The sequence below is a fragment of the Charadrius vociferus genome, unplaced genomic scaffold, assembly GCF_000708025.1.
Source record: "Charadrius vociferus isolate BGI_N301 unplaced genomic scaffold, ASM70802v2 scaffold782, whole genome shotgun sequence".
NCBI lineage: Eukaryota > Metazoa > Chordata > Aves > Charadriiformes > Charadriidae > Charadrius > Charadrius vociferus.
Window position 1 is genome coordinate 172,438 of NW_009647411.1, and position 18,619 is coordinate 191,056.

The 18,619-nt window shown below is 42.0% G+C and overlaps 1 protein-coding gene across 1 annotated transcript in view; it reads right to left on the minus strand.

Annotated features, from left to right (window-relative positions):
- Positions 1–621: 621 nt before the first annotated feature.
- Positions 622–18,619, minus strand: part of EFCAB5 (EF-hand calcium binding domain 5) — a 32,861-nt gene continuing 14,863 nt past the window's right edge. Inside the window, exons 6-19 of the mRNA XM_009880224.1 lie at positions 17,250–17,349; positions 16,354–16,536; positions 15,649–16,221; positions 13,519–13,733; positions 12,155–12,311; positions 8,541–8,830; positions 7,502–7,674; positions 6,532–6,760; positions 5,641–5,793; positions 4,317–4,420; positions 3,258–3,511; positions 2,470–2,699; positions 2,170–2,266; positions 622–788 (exon numbers count right to left, since the gene is read on the minus strand). Of these exons, the coding sequence (XP_009878526.1) occupies positions 622–788; positions 2,170–2,266; positions 2,470–2,699; positions 3,258–3,511; positions 4,317–4,420; positions 5,641–5,793; positions 6,532–6,760; positions 7,502–7,674; positions 8,541–8,830; positions 12,155–12,311; positions 13,519–13,733; positions 15,649–16,221; positions 16,354–16,536; positions 17,250–17,349 (2,925 nt within the window). The remainder of the gene's footprint in view (positions 789–2,169; positions 2,267–2,469; positions 2,700–3,257; positions 3,512–4,316; positions 4,421–5,640; positions 5,794–6,531; positions 6,761–7,501; positions 7,675–8,540; positions 8,831–12,154; positions 12,312–13,518; positions 13,734–15,648; positions 16,222–16,353; positions 16,537–17,249; positions 17,350–18,619) is intronic.

Here is an 18,619-nt window from a genome sequence, read left to right on the forward strand (position 1 = left end):
GGGGGTGAGGCGCCGGCCTGCCCCCGCCAGTCATCATCTGCCCCGAGAAGTCGCTGGTTGCCGACTAAAGAAAGAAAGAGGAGTTTAATTTCCCAAAATTTTATTAAAAAAGTGATTCCGCTGAAAGAAACGTTATTGGAAAGATGAAATCTTGCTGCTGGCAGCGCAGCTGGCTGTAATCTCAAGCTTTATGCCAATAAGAAAGGGTCTTTTTTTGCTATATTAAAAGTGTAGAGCTTTTCCGCAACACGTTGAGAAAAACTTGAGAAAATGCTGATTAACAACCTTCAGTTAAAATTATTCCTAAAAAGTAATTTAAGGAAACTAAATCTTAAAAATTTTTGCTGCATCATTTGTGAGCATTGTAGCTCATCCCTGCCTTCTCTCATCAGAATTAATTTTAAAAAAGCTTTACTCAAGCTTTTAAAATTTAGTAGATACACTACCAAAATTGTTTCCTTTAGTGTTTTCGTTGCTTTTTCTTAATAATCCCTAACAGGCTTCCACCATCTTAACAAGAAATACTTTGTGACTATGCATTACAAATAAAAAAGCAACAGTTAATTTAATAAAAGATGTCTAACACCAGAATCACTATGGTTAGAGGAGGAATTAAGGTATTTAACTGGAGGCACGCTTGACCTGGACCGCCGAAGGGGCTGGAGACGGAGGTTTTTCACAGCGTCGGCTCCTCGTGCCCTGGGCTAGAGCCAGGCAGGTGGACACCCAGTGGTGCAGGAGCCGGGCTGGACCCCATCCCTGCGGCCACACCGCTGCTCCGTGCTCCCCTGGAACAAAGAAGAGAGGTGACTGCAAAAGACAAGTCAAACCCATGACCGGTGTTGCCACGAGACTGAACGGAGAAGATCATCCCATCAGTGGAGCTCTCCCCCAGTACAGTAATTCCACCCTGGAAAATGGTGATGCTTTTTCTTTTGTGTTGTGGTAGGTTTCCTGTTGTACAAAGTGCTCTGCTATGTTGTAATGCTAAACACTTGGTAATTAAACATGTAAAGAGAAAAGTGGTTTTTTTCCCAAGCTCAGATTTGATTTAAGAGTAGTTATCCTTCAAAGCTCTTTTCCTAAATGCTATTAAACGTCTCCACTCAATCATACCATTAAAGGTTGCTCTGTCAGTAGACTGTATGTTGTTTTGTGCTCTGTTCTATATTACAGCACACATATATGGAACACATGGGCATTATCTGATGTTCATTTTAAAGGAATTCCTAAAATTGTGAGCTACACCTGTATTCACACCACTGATCTGACACTACTCTCTCAGAGCAAGTTCCACCCTGGGAAACGAACCTTTTGTAGCATGCCAGCTGTTTGCCAAAGCTGTATTCTTTCTAGTTACAGCTGTGTCCCTAACTGGAGGAGGGCTCTAGGCCTGCTTCATTCTTTCTAGTGAATTAGTTTAATATGGATGAGAACACACGAAAAGGTACTATGACTGCATTAAGTATTCAGTGTTCATCAGTAGGCGGGGTACTGTTGATAAATATCCCCAGCTAAATTAACAAGCCTTGTCCGCATTTGATTTTTAACAGGCCTCTCAGACAGGCTTTAGATCATCAAGGGGGAGATCTCAACAAGAACAAGCCATTTCTCTTGCAGAGATATTGCAATTAATAATAGCCTCTTGACTGCTCCGGCACCAAAAAAGCCCACATTCATTAAAAGAAGGAAAGCGGACTGAACCCCAGCTCCTGTATATGACCAGTGAGTATATTAAGTCCCTGGCAGATGGTGTTTACAAAGAGGGCTCACACTGTCCTCCCATACTCGTGTTGCTGTTTGGAGCTGGGTCAGTCCCTCAGGCAGGGCAGGGTGGTCTGAGGAAGATTTAGTTGCCAAAAGAACCATCATTCTTAATAAGTTTATCTGAGGGTTTACAATGAGATCACTTGTTCTGGTAGGTTTCAAAGCTGATCTGCTCCCCTCTCCTTAAGGCAGTGAATTTTGATTCTAAATTTAAAAGCTTGACTTTTATTGACCAAAAAAAGACTGCAGATATTTAGGAACCCTTATCCATTGTTTAATCTACTGTGAAATTAAAGTTAATTTCTGAATAAGGACCTTAAAAGCACTCAGCTGAAGGTAGCCACTGACACTTTCATTGCTGAGCTGTGTCTGGTAATCTCACAATTAGTTTATGATATTTACCAGTGATGCAGTCCAGCAGGAGCTCTGCTTGAACTTGCACAGATGCAGCAGTTGGATCAAAGCAGTAAATCTCCTGAATCAAATTGTCATCAAGTTTCTGCAATGCAAAGAACAAAAAGAGTCAGGTGGTGGTGAAGAACTTAAAGAGAGGGTTACAGAATTAAAGGTGACTAAGTCAAGCATATAGGAAATTGGTACGTAATGAATTATTTCACTGCCAATTCACCCTTGGCAAATTCCACTATATGTTCTTGGGGGAGGAAGAACAGAAAACAAAGTCTCAACATTTTGAAGTCTCACCAGTTTACACTGACTCCAGCTCTCAGTCTCCTCTGAGCCCTTCCAGTTTGGATGGAGAAGCAACAGCACAGCCTTAACTATGTCATGTACCAGAGCTGGCGGCTCTACATAGCTCTTTATTTCAGCAAAGCTCTCAGCATCAAGTTCCTGGATGCACTGGCGCAGGTCCTGCAGCATGAACCGGTGGAACAGAACCCCTGCATGCCTCAAATTTGCCACATGTTCTGCCTCTGGAATCAAAAGCAAACCTTTCAAGAAGTTTCTCAGAAACATCTGCTACTCAAGACTTATGTTATCAACTGAAAGGCTCTGCTCTCTTTATGATTACCTCTTTGTGTCCTTGCCTGAGTGATTGGTTTGTATATAGCCCAAGTATCCTATGAAAATTCTAAAAATGGGTATGCGCTTGAGGAGACAGAGCTTGCCCCAGGGACAAGCAGAGGTCCGTGAAGGGTTCAGGCATGCAGGTAATTCTGGAACTGTGTCATTCAAATTCTTTTGATCTTAGTTGGGGCAGGTCTGAGGAGGACATGCTAGATCCCTGAAGGAAACAAAGCACCTTGCTTCACACCTTTGATTTCAGTGGGACTTGGTCACAAAAAATCCTGTGAGCTAGATCCAAAATCTAAACATTCTGTTTAACTTAGGTTTGCTCAGGAGTAGTTTACGTGTACCAAAGGTTTGTATTTGTCTTTCCATATTTGTAGGAATTATATTTTAGATGTGGTTTTACTGAGATTCCTAATTTCACCCCTAAAAAATCTATTTTGTCTCTGTATGCACAATACCCAGTACATAGGTTGGTTCTGTTTCCTCTAAAGACGACTTCAGTATCTCACAGCAGGCAGCTTGGGCCATCTTTAGCATTTTCTGCAGGTCTTTGTGTTCATGAGGTGGTAATTTCTGGTGGTGTCTAATGCTGATATCAAATATCCCAAGAGCTTGTCCTGACAGGTCACGGAGCGGTACTGCAACGTGGTATTCTCCAGAGACAGAAGCGCGAATGACCTCTGAACTCTCCACGCACTTAAACAGGTAATCTCTGAAATGAGAGTAGAGAGAGGAAAATGTACTAGACTTTACCATTCCAGTTTGTTTTGGTAATTTATTTAGCATATTTAAGTAAGATGCCATTCATCTCTTGTTGTTAAAACAAAGGTATTACCTTACTAAATCATTGTTTATTTCCTTGAACTGAAATATGCACAGCTTTAAGTATCATTCAAGCCGTATACAAAAAGGAGAAAATAGCATTGTGGAACACAATATTGCTTAGCCAAGGCAATTGCTGAAAATCATAAGAATTTAACAAACCTTGCTTTAAAGACAGTTTCCTGTTTATAACCATTTTGGCATTTGTTCTACAGAGTTTTATAAAAAGTAAAAACATCTGCTGGAACAGCAAATGGCTGTTCAACCAACTTTGACAAGGATGATACGCTTAAAAGACAAGTCTGGGAGGATCTTGGCAGTGGAAGGAAACAGGCAGTTGAAGGAAATGAGACTAATATGGGCAGGAAAAAAGACAGATTATTCTAAAGAGCAAAATGGTTTGGTGTAGGCTCTAATCCTGCAAACCTTTCACAGCAGACATGGAGCTCACTTGGCAGCTCAGCTGATAAGCCTAAGTTGGAAGTTAAGTTTTTGCAGGCCTAAACTCAAAAAGAAAATACTCCATACCCGTTCATAATTCAGCATACGCACCAGAAGCCTCGATAGCGAGAGAGCTACAGACAGACACTCCTGCGGGGTTGCATTACCATGGTCTTTTACCGCCGATCATGCCTGATGCAGACTAGAGTCTAGGACCAGTGGTGACGCACTGGATTGCAAGTGCTGGAGCCTACCTTAAGAGGTTTTCTTTTCTGAGGAGAAGAGCAGGAGAGCTATGAATTTCTTTTTGTCCTGTATTATCTGTAGTAATCATCTTGCGCAGAGTGTAGTCACATGTCTGCCAGAGAGAAAAGGGAGGTTTAGCTGAGTCCAAGAGAGAAACAGCCATTTTGAAGCTTGGAAATGGAGGAAATTGTTTATTTCTTAAGGGAAACTCCTGTGTACATTCAAGTGCAACGGGATGGTTTAAAGACATCTCCCAACAATGCTCTGTTTTATTCCCAGAGTGTATTGCTCAAGATGCATGAAGAATGTGCCCTGGACCTCCCTCAGCCAGACTATTTAATCCACCCCCAGGCTCCACGCTGAGGAACACCCACAGGCCAGGAAGAGGTTTCCCTTCTTTTTCCCATCCCCTTGCAGTCCTCTTTCTCATGTCATGTTTGTGTCAGTGTGCCTTGACACGTGAAAAGCACAGAGGGGAGCAAATGACCTGGCTATCAGGCAGCTAACAAGGGAACAGCGCACAGCCTGGAATGACAACAAAAAGCTGCCAACAAAAACTACGCTTATCAGAGGAAGCAGCTGAATTATGGCTACAGCAGATGACATATAGACTTTGTGATGACATGGGATCAGTCCTAAATATTGCATACACTTTTCATCTTCTTAACTCACTTGTACGTGAATTGACAAGCTTCCCAGGGCCCGAGTGACTGCTGAAAAACTGGAATATGATCTGCAGGGAGGGGGCTGCCTTTACAAGCTAGCTAATTAGTAGCAGCCACTTCCTGAGCTGTATTTATGTCTTGGCTGCTGACATTAGTTCTGAATAAAGAGCTAATACATTAGCTAGGACATTCTTTTTTTCCTATGAAATAGCATAATTTTGACACGCACAGAATCTCCATGGAAGAGCAGCTGCCTTTGTGGAGGTCCCAAACAGCGAAGCTTCAGCAGGGACATGCAGTGTTGGCTAACCTACGGATGGATGGATGAATGGATGGATGGATGGATGTGGGGTTTTGCTCTGATGGTTGCTGTGCAGCTGTGAGCACTGAAGTAAGAGAATATTCCCTTTTCCCATGGCAAAGGGGCTACACTAGCAGTGCTGTTGAATTGTTTTACATAGGAAGATAAGAAGAATGAAGAGTGGATCCTTTACAGTGGCAACCTTCCTTCTCTGCCTTTGTAGCCCTTTTGTTGCACAGCCACGCTTCAGTTTTTATGATAAAACCACTGGGAAATCACAAGCAACTAGAAATGGCAGGTCGTCACTGAAGTAGCCTTGTCAGCCCCTGACTATTACAAGCCTTTTCACTGCAGTAATCTGCGTACCTTGTCTTTGCCAGGCTCCACCAGGTACATAATAACAGTGTGGATGCTGGGTGCCCTGGGATACAACCAGTCCAGAGCAGTGACAGTCATTTGTAGAATATTTTCCAGTGTGCAGATATGGTGGTAGGCTTTGCTGAATGCATGAGAAACTCCCTGTGAAAGCAGAATTCTCCAAATGAGCCAGACAGTTCCATATGATTTGGGGAAAAAAAAGCTGGGGAAACGTTCATGCAGCAAAATGAAGCAAAATGGTTGTAACAAGTTACGTTACTCAGAACTTGTAAAGCTGAAAAGTGATTGTGAAATGTCCCTTATCAAATAATGCTCTAAAGCTCCGGAGTACCCAGGTCACAGCCAAGTCCTAAACTAGACAAAGCTGTTGTTTAGTGGAGGTAGCCAAATTGACTGGTAATGTTGGTTTACTGCGCTCCCTGCTGCCCAGATGATGCAGCCACAATGAGGCCGAATCTAAAGAGAATCCAAAGAAATCCGGACCCCTGTTGCTTATGATTTGTCCACCATGTAAAAAGAAAGGTTTCATGCCATTTTATGGAAACAAACACAAATATGAGGTCCAGAGTTTCAGGAAATAAAAGCTACTATCTTCGGGCTTTGCACAAAAGTGCAATTAATTTACTAGTCAGGAGAAACTTAAATAAATTATTGATGAAGTGATACCTGATAATCAATTACAGATAAGATGCTAATCAGTATGATATTGATAAGGTGTTCTGCTAACACCACTTTCACCATATACCGTAAAAAGGGGCCCACAGTTATTTTCTTAGTTGTACATCTTACATTTACTCAGAACAAATATGTAAAATTCATGTGGTCCCTACACAGCTTTTTGAAGAGTGGTCTAACAAACTGTTTTCTGATGGTGCCCACCTGATAGAAACTGATCTCATGGGTCAGAAAGATGTTTTCCTCACACTGGTCCCGAAGAGTGTCAAGTCCTAGAATGCCAAAGACTCTCCAGCGAGCATCGTGCAGTGGCAGTACCAGGAGTGATCCTTTTCTCTCCTCCACGGGGCGGTCATAGTTCCAGAAGTGGATATTTCCATGGAGCTGAACTCTTGGAACATGGATTGGCTTTCCTTCTTCAACAGCTGCGAAGCTGAACAATAAACTTATGAGGAGGTTTGTTCAGAGTAGCAGAAAACCTTTAGCAAAGCAATAAATACTGCAGCTTTGATCTCTCCTGGCTCTTTGGCATCAGAGAAGGAAGGTGTTAGTTCCTTACTCTGACCACACCAAGAAATACCACATTTACCACTTGCATCCCAAAGACAGTGGTAATAAATAAGGCACTTTTCATCCTTAGGACACTTTAAAAGCATCAACAAATGAATGTAATGAAAGGGAATACAGAAGCAAGAAGCAGTTACATCTAATAGGTTAGAAGAAGCAATATTTAAAGAAGGAGGCAAATATGTCTAGCTTTTGGAAATGAGAAGTGAAGAGGCATGAAAGGTGTTTATAATGCAAACACTAGGGAAGGAAAGGCATTGTTCTCAAATAACCTGTGGATGTAAACTGGTGTAAGGGAATTAATTTTTAAAGAAGAAAATGTAGGCCCAATATAATAGATTTTTGGTAAAGGATGAGATTTATTAGACTGTGAGCTAATCTCGCCAAGGAAAGGAGTGAAATCCCAAACAGAGCAGTTCTAAGTAGACCATGCAAAGTATAAGGGCGTGTATACAACAATGAATCATTCCGCAATGGTCCCCGAGGAGATCTCCTCTCTGGAGTACTCTATCAACCTCTGTTTCCAGTGCATCCCAAACACTGCCTGGTACCCCTACATTTCCAATATTTTTGAGAAAAAGGAGCAGTTATTTACATCTTTTCTCACCTTACTCCTTTCATGTCTCTGTAAAGTATCTGGTTTAGAACATATGGAGCATCATCTGTGGTACATGCCACATAGCGTAGGAGAATCTGTCCTCGCTCTGGTGAGAGCCGGTTCTCTTCCAAAAGGGCAATATATGCACTGATCTTCTTGTTATCCCCATGGGCTTCTGCATCCTAGCAACCAAATGTTTCCCGTTACATTATGTACATTAGCCATTGGCCATTACACTTATTTCATGTACTTAGCACTTGTCTCATTTTTGCTGAGATGCTGTTCTGGGTCACTGAGTATGTCATGCACCAACTGTGTGACATGTATGTGCCTATGCTGTGATTGTGTCTGACTGCTGCGCTCTGTTGCAAGCAAAAATACTTGGTATTTTGATTGGCAAGGAAAACAGATTTCTTTTTTCCCACTGCTGATGGTGAGCAGTTCATATAAAAACAATCCCTAATTATAACCTGTGCCTAAGCAAAACTCCTTCTCCAACAGGAGATCCCTTTGGAACAATCAGACAAACAAGTGCCAGAGTTGCTATTACAAATCTAGACAATAATGTAAGAACACTTCAGCTACCAGGAGAGAAGTTTTACTTTGAGGGGGCTTTAACGGTGAGGACAAACATCTAAAGTTGCAGCTCCAAGTTAAATATGAAACTATCATCTCCCCTACAAATTAATGCTCTATGTCCCAAACCGAGTCTGGCGTGTTTCATTTCAGAAGCTCTAAAACTAGGACTATGGATTTCCAGATTTGATCTGAGTCAGCCCTTCAAAAACTGAGACATAAGTATCCATGAGATTCATTTGGTATTGGCGGAGTGTGGTCAAGAATTCTGGTATTGCAGATCTGACCTGTGCCTCTTTCTGCGCGTAACCACGGGCTCTCCCGAGCCCCAGCTAAGTGGAGAAAAGCACGAGGAATCCAGACTCAGACTGGCTTCCCATGCTACCTGCAAGTTCTGCTCAAATGCATCAGGGTTTGAAGTCAGTGCCACAATGCCAACACAAACGATTCTTGTGCTCCCTGAGATGTGTACCTGGGAGAGGGCCTTAAACACTGCTTTGTAAACTGGTTCCATGCTCGCTCCACTGGTCTCAGCTGCTTGCTGGATATCGTGCAGCCATTTCCTCCTCGTTAAGCTTTGCAAGCACTCCGTGCGACTTCGTTCCACACTTGTGGTCAGAAATTCCACCAAGTTATCAATAGCTTCATCCTCATCGCTGGTGAACTCAGAAGCAACTAACTCAAGGAAAGTCTGGAATGCCTTTGGGGATAGCTTCCCCACTCTGCTGAGCTGTGGGTAACGGGAACAAAGGTGTTTCTTTGCTGGTAAAAGAAACAGAAAAAAGGACAGGCACAGTCTATTTGAATAAAATGTTCTGATTTTCTTGTCCAAAATATGAATCAAGCCCTAAACTGACTTTGAGTGGAGTGCTCCAGCCCATCATTCTGGGTTTCTTCTAGCTATCTCCTAAATGTAAGGTGTCATCCTGACAGGTAATCTCAAGCTTCGAGACTGGATGCACCTTTTCCTCTAGATGCCTACTGAGAAAGCAACCTGCACAGCATTGCTCCCGTGCCCCTTTCGTACCTCTGCAACATACCTAAACAATAAAGGTCAATGGAAAATAGGAAAGCTGCTTGGATTTATCAAAAATCAGAGGTATCTTCACATCAGAACCAAATATTATGGACACTTGAGGGGCTAGTGGGACTGGGCTGCAGGTAGGAATTCTGCATACAGTAATAGTAGTTGAGACCTTACAGAAAAAATATTCATCAATCCCACTAAAAATGTGAAGGCCAGAGTCTACAGATGATTTCACAGGTCACTCGAATTCCTGGATTTTCCATTCTATACCATACTTGCAGACATGTTATTCTTTTGAGACCTTCCAAAGTAATTAACATTTGTAATTACCCTTCTTTAGGTGCCTTTGATGAATTAGTGAAATAACATTTCTATTGTGATAAATCTCATAAACAAAGAGCAAAGAAAACAAAAGCTCTGTTGAAGTCATACAGAGGTTGGGACAACAGTGCTCTGGAATCACCTGTACCGCACAGGTAGGATGTAGATGTAGAGCAAAAGGAGCAAGAGAGCTGTTATAAGAAATACAGGGTTTAAAAGAATAAATTAGTATGGGAAACATCTAAAACAATTAAGTGCTGCCTGTCAGCTCCCGGGGGAGTGAAAAAATAAAGATCACTGCACGGAGGCTGCTCCTTCCCGTGCTGCACAAGGCTGGGGGGTAGAGCCGTGCCTCAGTCTCCTTTTGCATGTCCCACAGACTGCAGCTGGGCTGGCCCAAATACGGGCAAATAAACTGCAGTGGAGAGGTCTGGCAGAGTTTCCTTTTGCTTGGAGGATGGGGGAATGAGGAACGCCACAAGGGGCAAATTTTGATTCCCAGGAATCGCGTTCCTGTATTTACTCATTCTAGCTCACAAACTTCCAATTTGCTCAGAGGTCCCGAAGACAAATGAGACTCATCTCAGACTTGTAATCCTAACAGACTCTGCATGAAAAATGTAAAATGAGCTCCTCAGTGTCTATTCAGGTGTTAGTTAAGAGAGCGGTGCCAGCCCCTGTGCCACTCTTCGCCGCAGCGCTGGCTCAGGGGGGTGCTCTTGCACAGCCTTTCGAAGCGGCAGGCAGCTTCCAGGCGTTGGAAAGCCGGGATTCCCCGGGTGCCGTGCCCAAGCTGTACTTGCCCGAGCATGCTCCTGGCTCTGCCTCTCCTCAGCACTGCCGTGACTAACACTTTCATCATTTTTTTTCCTGCATCCTGATTTCAAATCCTGTTGGACTCGAAGTAAAGAAAAAGAAAGCGAGCTGTGTGTCAAGCCGCTTCCGACTAGCGAACTAAGCAAGCAAAGATATATAGGTAGAAGTGTGACTCTGCTGTTAAGCAGGGAGTATTTTGTGATCAATACATGCAGTGGTCTATAAGGAACAGTGTAATAGAAAATGCTTTGATTAATGATGCACAGGAGCAGGCAGGGATCTGCCCTGGTTGCCTCCCAGTGCACCCAAGACACGAATATTTATGGGAGCTGAGAACTTCTTCCTCCCCCTCCCCTCAGAAGTCAGGGGACATTTTATCACTGATTTGAGCTGTTGAAGCAGCAATTACTAACTGGCCCAAATCATGGTGGAGCTGATTGTTAATGCTGTCTTATCCGGCCCATCATCTAAAGAACATCCAGTAGTTTTTAATTTAATTTCTGATTTTCTGACAGAACTAGGATGGAGAATTTTTTGATGGTATAAAAATGTTTGGATTTTTGCTTCCACTTTCTCCTCTCTTTGAAGAAAGAGCTAAAGAAAGAAATACACATGAAGTGGAACACGGCATGGTCAGTGCCTTCATTACTGAGCCACAGCATAATGAATTATCTTCCCCATTATATCTGTAATGTTACGCTTTTCACTTACAAGGAAAATCAAATAATGCTACCCACTCTTCAGTCTGCGTTTGCATCCAGGAGGAGTGCAATGTCTGTGAACCCTTCCCCCAAACCTGCAATGTCTTTGAGAGATTAGGTTGAAGCTGCTAGAAATAGTTTTATGTTGCTGTAGGTGATATTGATTTTGCTATGCTATCTTTCTATTTATTTGTCCTTTAGTTTATGAGCCCTTCATGGAAGGGACTATGCCCTTCTATATTTCTGTGGTGCGTTCTGGCATGCTTTGCATACAAGAGAGCTATAAACTGCCAGTTTCTTCTGTGGCTGCGCAGCGTGGAGAAAATTAACTGTAGCATGCCGGTTCCCTCCCCATCCCACCAGCTGCCTCAAGTGAGCTGAAGAATAAAGAGATTTTGGTTGTTGCCAAAATGAGACATTCTCAATAACAAGTGGCAGAACAAGCAACATGAAGATATGCGTGGAGATGAATAAACCAGTCCTCTCCACCCAAGCACACATGCAGACATGTTCTTAATTGCTAATATAGTATTTCAGAGCACTTAATGCCCACGTGTTAACATGTATGAGGCTGCCAGACAGGTCCAGGCGAACCTGCAGCACTTCTGTCTGACCCAAGTCTACTCTGTCAAGGACCAAATTTGCTAAGTTTATTTGGACAAACGAGTCAACAGAGAAGTGAGACTCGAAGTTGCTATCTAATTCATGAGAGCCGTGCAACACTGTGGATTACTAAAGGCTATTTGAGACCCAGAAGGAAAGCTGGTGTTCTCTCCTGTGAGATATGTTCCTGCCGATAGCACAGTAAAATGTATCTCTTAAAAATAGCTGGATAACACAGACAGGCTAGACTGAAAGTACAAAACGCGTCCTCAGGCTTTATGTGGGTTTTTCACTGCCGTATCACAACTATATATTGCATGTTATAGCTGAAATAACTTTTCAACATCACAATGTCATGAAAGCATTGGGCGACCTCTCTGACTGGGAATTTGTCACAGAGGAGTCTCACACAGGAGGAGAGGATGGAGCTATGCATTAACAAGTAGGTCTGGATAACTGTTCCTTTTCATTTTATACATCATACCTTGTATGCTTATGACTGCTTGCAAAAACAAAAAAATTACTGGTGCTTGCCAACAACTTCATTAGCACTGTCATTTCATGGTTCAAGACCTACTGTGTTGACATTGTTCTCTCAGAGCAAAGCTGTTTCCTTACCCTTCCTCAAGGCCTCTTCTTCTGTCCCTTCCCTGAATGTGCTCAGAACAGCATCCACCTCTTCCAGCTCCAGAAACCCGGATGCATTGTTGTCCCACTTTTCGAAAAGTGCCTCCAGAAGCAGTTTCCGTTGGGCCAAGCGAGAGATGCGGTGAACCTACAACAGAGAAACAGCCAGTCTTTGATGCTCGGTGTCTACACAAATATGGAAAAGACAGTATTTCCTGTGGCCAAATCTGTAAATGCACAGCTTAGACCAGAAGATAAATCATTAAACCTGGGAGATATTTGGGAACACTAAATACAGCCAACAGTTCAGTTTTACCAGGCAGAATCAGCACTGCAGAGGGTTATTTCCCAGTGAAAAAATGAAGCCTGTGCTGGATCTAAGGTGAGATCAACTCAGGTAAGTGCAAGTTTCTCAGAATACAAATGTCTTCCCAGCAGGAACTAACCACAACCATGTTAGTAACACCCAAAGATGTGATAGTTTATATTTCCGTACATTGTTATTTTGCTGGTGCTGCCCTGAAGTGTGTGGGCTCCAAGCAAATGCATGTACAATTTGTCCTTTAAACCCAGTATTTGCACAGCATACAGTGATAAATGGCTCGAGTGGAATTCTCTCAAAGGCCGAAATACTGGCAATGTGTGTCGTGTTCAGCGTGAGGACAGTAGAGCCGTCAGATCCAATATCTCATCCAAATTAGGTCACCAGCACAGGGGGAAACTAGAAAGAGGGCTGAGGAAAATGCAGCTTGAAAAGCTACTATGGATAGACCCACCACAAAATATATCTGTACTCTGAAGTGATATGGGGCACCCTGGTGCTGTGCATGAGAATATTGCTGAAGTAGAAGGTACTTTTTCAACAGATGGCAAGAGCATCTTGTAACTCAAACACAAAGAAGCATGTGCACACTCACATAGAGCCATGCACACAGCAAAACAAAACACACTTGTTTTAAAATCCTCCTCAAAACATCCACAACCTCATAGGTACATGCCAGTGCAGTAGGTCAGAGATCAGGTTCTTGGCTATTATAAAGGTGAATAAGCAGAACGAAATGTTTTGAGGTCTTTCACAATTAACTATCAACCTGGTGTCTCACTGAGTCCAGCTCTAGAACAGACAGACAACCTCTTAAAGGATGAGGCTGTCATCACTTCAAGAGCTAAGGGCTAGGGAGGGACGATCCATATGAAAACAAAGGGGTAAAAGGTCTCTTGAAGAAATAGAGAATGCAAGGCTGCAAGTGAACAGCTCTGCTAGCATGAGATTAAAACTTGACTTTGTCAGTGTCTGTAGGCAGTTGCTGGGTTTTTGTTTGGACATGGGATCAGCAAAACTTATCAATATTTACTTTTTCTAGCTGCTCCATTTTTTCCTCTTCTGTCTGTTTGTATTCTTCTTCTATAAATGCAATAAGCCTCTTCACAGTAGGCAGAGAAGTGTCTTCACCAACGAATGTCTCCATGAGCTGTACAAACTGTGGCAGGTTGAAGCAGTGTTCATCAAAGGCACTCCTAGTACGAGAAGCCCAACGGTTCTGAATCTCTGCCATGATGGGATGTAAGTCTGAAAGGCAGAAAGCACAGTGTGTTGCAGGAAGCCAAATGCTGCCCTTGAGCCGGCCACGTGGCAGATATCAACACGGTCCTGAACCCTGCACTTCCTATCCAGGGAAAAAATGGCTGAATACAGACTGACTCCATGCTGACTGAAGACCTTAATCCGCTTATACTTTTCTAGTAGTATCTCTTCAGATTTATGCTCCAGTCTAGGATGGATGCTATCATACAACCAGGTCAAATCACTGAGTACAGGTGAGCTGAAATCACCGTTATACAGCAAGTGCCTTTCCGAGACAGAGACTACACTGCTCTTATCTTGAACTCAGCTTTGGGAATTAGTGTTTGTATTCTTGCCCAAACTTTCAGCTCACAGCAGTACTGGCATGTCTGTAGACACTACCAGCCACTATATGCCCAACTGAGCACACAACTTTGTGACCAAATACCTGGAAATCTAGTGTTCTCACACTTCCAGTCCTCTGGAATTCTCTCTCCATAGCTGCTATACCTGCAACTTAGGTCAGAAGTCAGAAGGTGACCTGATGAAAGATGAACTATACCTTGTAATGATGCAAGCTTTTAAAAAGACACAAGATACAGCTTTTCTAAAAGCCTTTAAATACATCTATCCAAGCTATGGTTTCTAAAGCAGATGAAAAGAGCTGACATGAGCAGTCGCCTGACCATGGCATTTCAAACTCCTGGCTAGCTTCAGCTGGAGAATCCTGTCTGTCTCTGTGTGCTGGACCTGCATTTTTAAAAAGAAGTCTTCCATGAACCAGAGCTTACTAGTCTTAGCACCCTGCTGATTAAGGTGTAAAATCTACCTCCGTGTCTCTGGAGTTACCCTTGTTATCAGTAGGTATTTATTTTTACTGTCTGGAAGTACTGCTTCCTGAAATTCACCTGGTGAGTGTTTCATTTCTTAAGCCCAGCTAGAAATATCCATTTTAGCAAGAGTAATAAGATAAATTTTTTTCCAAGATAGGTTCAAAGTGATATTTAGACTTCTTGTTTCCATCCTCCTTTCTCTCAAAGAGCATCATACCATCACACTATCATTTCTGCTATAACAAGGTGGGAATCTGCTCTAAGCTGGAAGTACTGCGTGCCCCAAACGATGTGGGATGCGCAGCCAGGGACTGGCTGAATGACAGGCGAGTGCTGCGTACTGGAAGTTAACCACAAAAAGCTGTAGGTACCAGTGGGCTGTACCATCAGCTTTACAGCCCTTTATGTAATAAGTCTGTGACTAGACTGCTCTGGCAGTGTAGACCCAGCTCTTGCAGTGTTTTAAACTGTGAGACACAAGAGTGTATTCACCAAGTGCTAGCAAGGAGGTCTGTCCTTCAGTACCTCTCAGGAAACGCACGCTTGTCTGACCACAGCCTTCCAAAAACAAAGCCTTTGTACACAATTAAGAAGTACAGTAGTCCTTTGGAAACATAGTGAGAGACTAAAATGAAAGGTTCCTGCTATATGATCTCATAATATATCTCCCTATGGGCAATCACAGTCTAAAAATTATTAAAAGTCGTTTCTAAATTCAACGTGCTCAGTCTCCTGTCTTGCTATACTAATATTACAGAATGAAACAGAACATAAAGTTTCTCCTTATTATAAAAATGCTGCTGCTTCAGAAAGTCCCTACTTGAATTAAAGTGTCTGCTCAGTGCCTTGAATACAGATCACCAGCAAAGTGACTCACCTGCCGTCCTGTGAGAGGAGCACACTGTGAAACCTTGGCAGAAAACACCATGCTGAGAAGATATCAAAGCTTATGGTCCTGTGTATTCAGAAATCACTCGCGTGATTTCAACAGTTTTGAAATGGATTAAAAACACACCTATAGTTAAACCAGTCCAAATGTATATGTTGAAAAAGATTAAGGTCTTCCAGAATAAAGGAGAATGCCTTACCTTTACCCTGGTCTTGCACAAGGTCCTCATTCTGCAGTCTTGTCTCTGAGCTTGTCTGTTGGTCAAATTGGCTGTCATGCTGCCTAGAAAAACTCTCTTTTCTTGCAGGAGTTATTTTCACAACCTCTGCCACTGGAGCATCCTGTTTTGAAGCAATGATGTCCGTGTCTGCCACAGCTCTGTCTTCTGAGGTCACAGTTATAGTTTCAGATGCTGGTCCTGAAATCGTGTCAATTGCCTGTGCAATCAAATTCTCCTCCTCCTGACTAACTTGCCCTTCTGATCTAGGTTCTCTGTCCAAGATATGATAATCTTCTTCCCTAATTGTTTCTGTATCGGGCTCTCTACCCAGGCTAAATTCCTCTTTGTCCACCTGTTTTTCAGATCCAGGTTCTCCATCTCTACTGAGACTGTACCCAGTAGAGGCTGATCCTGGGAAATTTTCTTCCTGTCTGTCTGCGCTTGCAGATTCGGTTTGCCTCTCAATTTTGATGTCTTCCTGAAAACTGGATTTCTCACTATATATTGTGTCTCTTTCCAAATCACTAGCTTCAAAATCAGTGCTTTTCACTACTGACGCAGCGTCCTCACCTTCCTTTCTCAACTCAGCATCACTTGATTCTGCTGCTTGGTTTTCTTCCTTAGAAATTCCTCCAGTCTCAGCTCCACTCATAGCCATTTGTTCAAAAAGACCTTCTCTGTCACCAGTTCTCATTCTATATGCGCCTTGTCTATTATCACCTACAGGTTGATATGCTAAAATCTCTCCCTCAGAAATCGCTGTTTGAGACAAGACTAACTTCTCACTGAGTTCCTCACAAACCTCCTGTTCATCAAGGCCTCCCCATAAATCCGCAAGCTCGATCTCTTGCAGCTCAATTATTGGCCCTAAAAGAGAAAAAATATTGATAAGTTGATAGCTTGCATTGATTTTATGTCCTCTATTATTGCATAAGAAAATTTTTTAAAAAAGAAAAAAATTATTCCCTAGCAAACAACCTATCAGAAAGTACCTCCTGCAAACATGCGTCTCGGAAACACAAAACAGAATAATGTCTTTGCCTGCAGAGAGGTGTACTTGTTATTGTGGATTATGCCATCTTCCTTTCAAAATTAATATCATGTTTCATAATTCTCCATGCTAAGAAGGAAAGCTGTAATTTGCGTTGCATTTGATCTTAGCAATTAATTAATGTCCAATATCTTAAAAGTATTTTACTTTCATGTAGGTGATTCTATGTGTTTTTTCTTTATCCTTCCATGTTCCCTGAGAAATTTTACGGTAAACACAAAATTAACTTCTAATATTGCCCAGTAAGAAAGAACAATTGTTTCAGGAAAAGTACTCTCTCTTTAATCCTACTTCCAAAAAGTACCTCAGAATTTTGTAGGAAGGAAATGTTTTGGATGCCGAAGTATTTCTGAACATTGCATCACAGTTTGCAAAACATGTTTGCAAATTACGGTGTATAGGTCACAGCATTCATTCATCCAACAGGCTCTGTTCATTTCTGGTAACGCTTATAAAATATATATTAACTATACAACCTCATGTGACCTCCTAATGTTTTAGCCACAATTGAAACATCCTGTATACTTACACTGTCTTGGGTTACAGAATCCCTTCTTAGCAGTCACCGGGCTTCTGTCATAGAAGTCTACCAGTAGGGCAAGTATTTGTTGTCTATCTAAGAGACCAACCTAGACAAAAGATTACAATTATTGTTTTCTTTCCTGTGGTTCTTGGGACTTACATCAACATTTGCAGCACTACAAAGGCACCGTTAGCTAAGAATTACCTGTGACTGAAAATTATCCATTACCAGAACTTCAGTACAAATTTCAAAGAAGTGAATTTATTTCACAGAGGCAAAAATTTCTTCTCTGGGCTTAGCTGGAACTCCTCATACGTATTACTTTGCAGGCACATCCTCTTGCGTATTCTTGACAAATTACAGTTGGATGATTGTAACCACTTCTGCCAAAGGAGTTCTTCATGTAAAGATCAAAGCTTCAACATTTCACGCTTGCAAGACAGATATTGATTGCCTGACAGTACTCTGGAAGAATTTTCACATATTATGGGCTGTGCTGTATTATGTTAGTGACTGCATATCGTAGTTTGGTTTTGTGCCCCATCATTTCCTTTGAAGCATTATGTGTTGGCAACTGCCTGGGAAAATAATTAGTTGAAAAATCTGAGCTATTATGGCAACCTCCCTAATTTCCTTTAAAAATTCAAACACATTTGACCACAGAGGTGAGAGAGGTATCAGTAGTTCCAGTGCAGAGGAACACGCAGGGTTTATTAAGTCCTTGTTATATGCAGACAATAAAACCAGGAACACACAATGAAATGGGTCATTTCCATTCAGGAAATTGTGAGTTTAAAAATTAAAGCAAATCTAAATGATTTCAAGTTTTCTGTTTTATGATGAATTCCTGTTGTCATTATTTCAGTCCTGCCACCTTTGTAATCTCCCTCTCATTAGTGAAATACAGTAGTTAATTAGAGAACAGATTTACTTAAGTTCATTATTTGTAGCAAGTAGCTTTCCAAATGAATTATTGATTTCCTTTTCACATTTTGTTCTTAGATTAAAAGTAAAATTCAGCAAGCTTTTAATTCCTTGTGAACTTTTCCTGCCCTTAGGCTGAAGAAATAAAGGAAGAAGTTTGCTGCTCTTTTCTGGAAATGAGTTCAAGATGACTGTGTTATTTATAATCTAAAACCGTAATTAATGGCATCAATGTGAGGAACAGAGGATTTGAAAACAACTGAGAGATACCCTTCTGGTATCTGTACTGGTGAAGTGCCTCCCGAGGAAGCCAATACTGAAAACTAAGTGAATACATCACATTTTCTGTTACTGCAACCACCTTTCCTCTACAGGGAATGGAAAGCTTCTTGCAAATTCTGAGGAAAGGATCAGAACTGAAATGTAAGCAGCCGCCTGGTCCAGTTTTACTG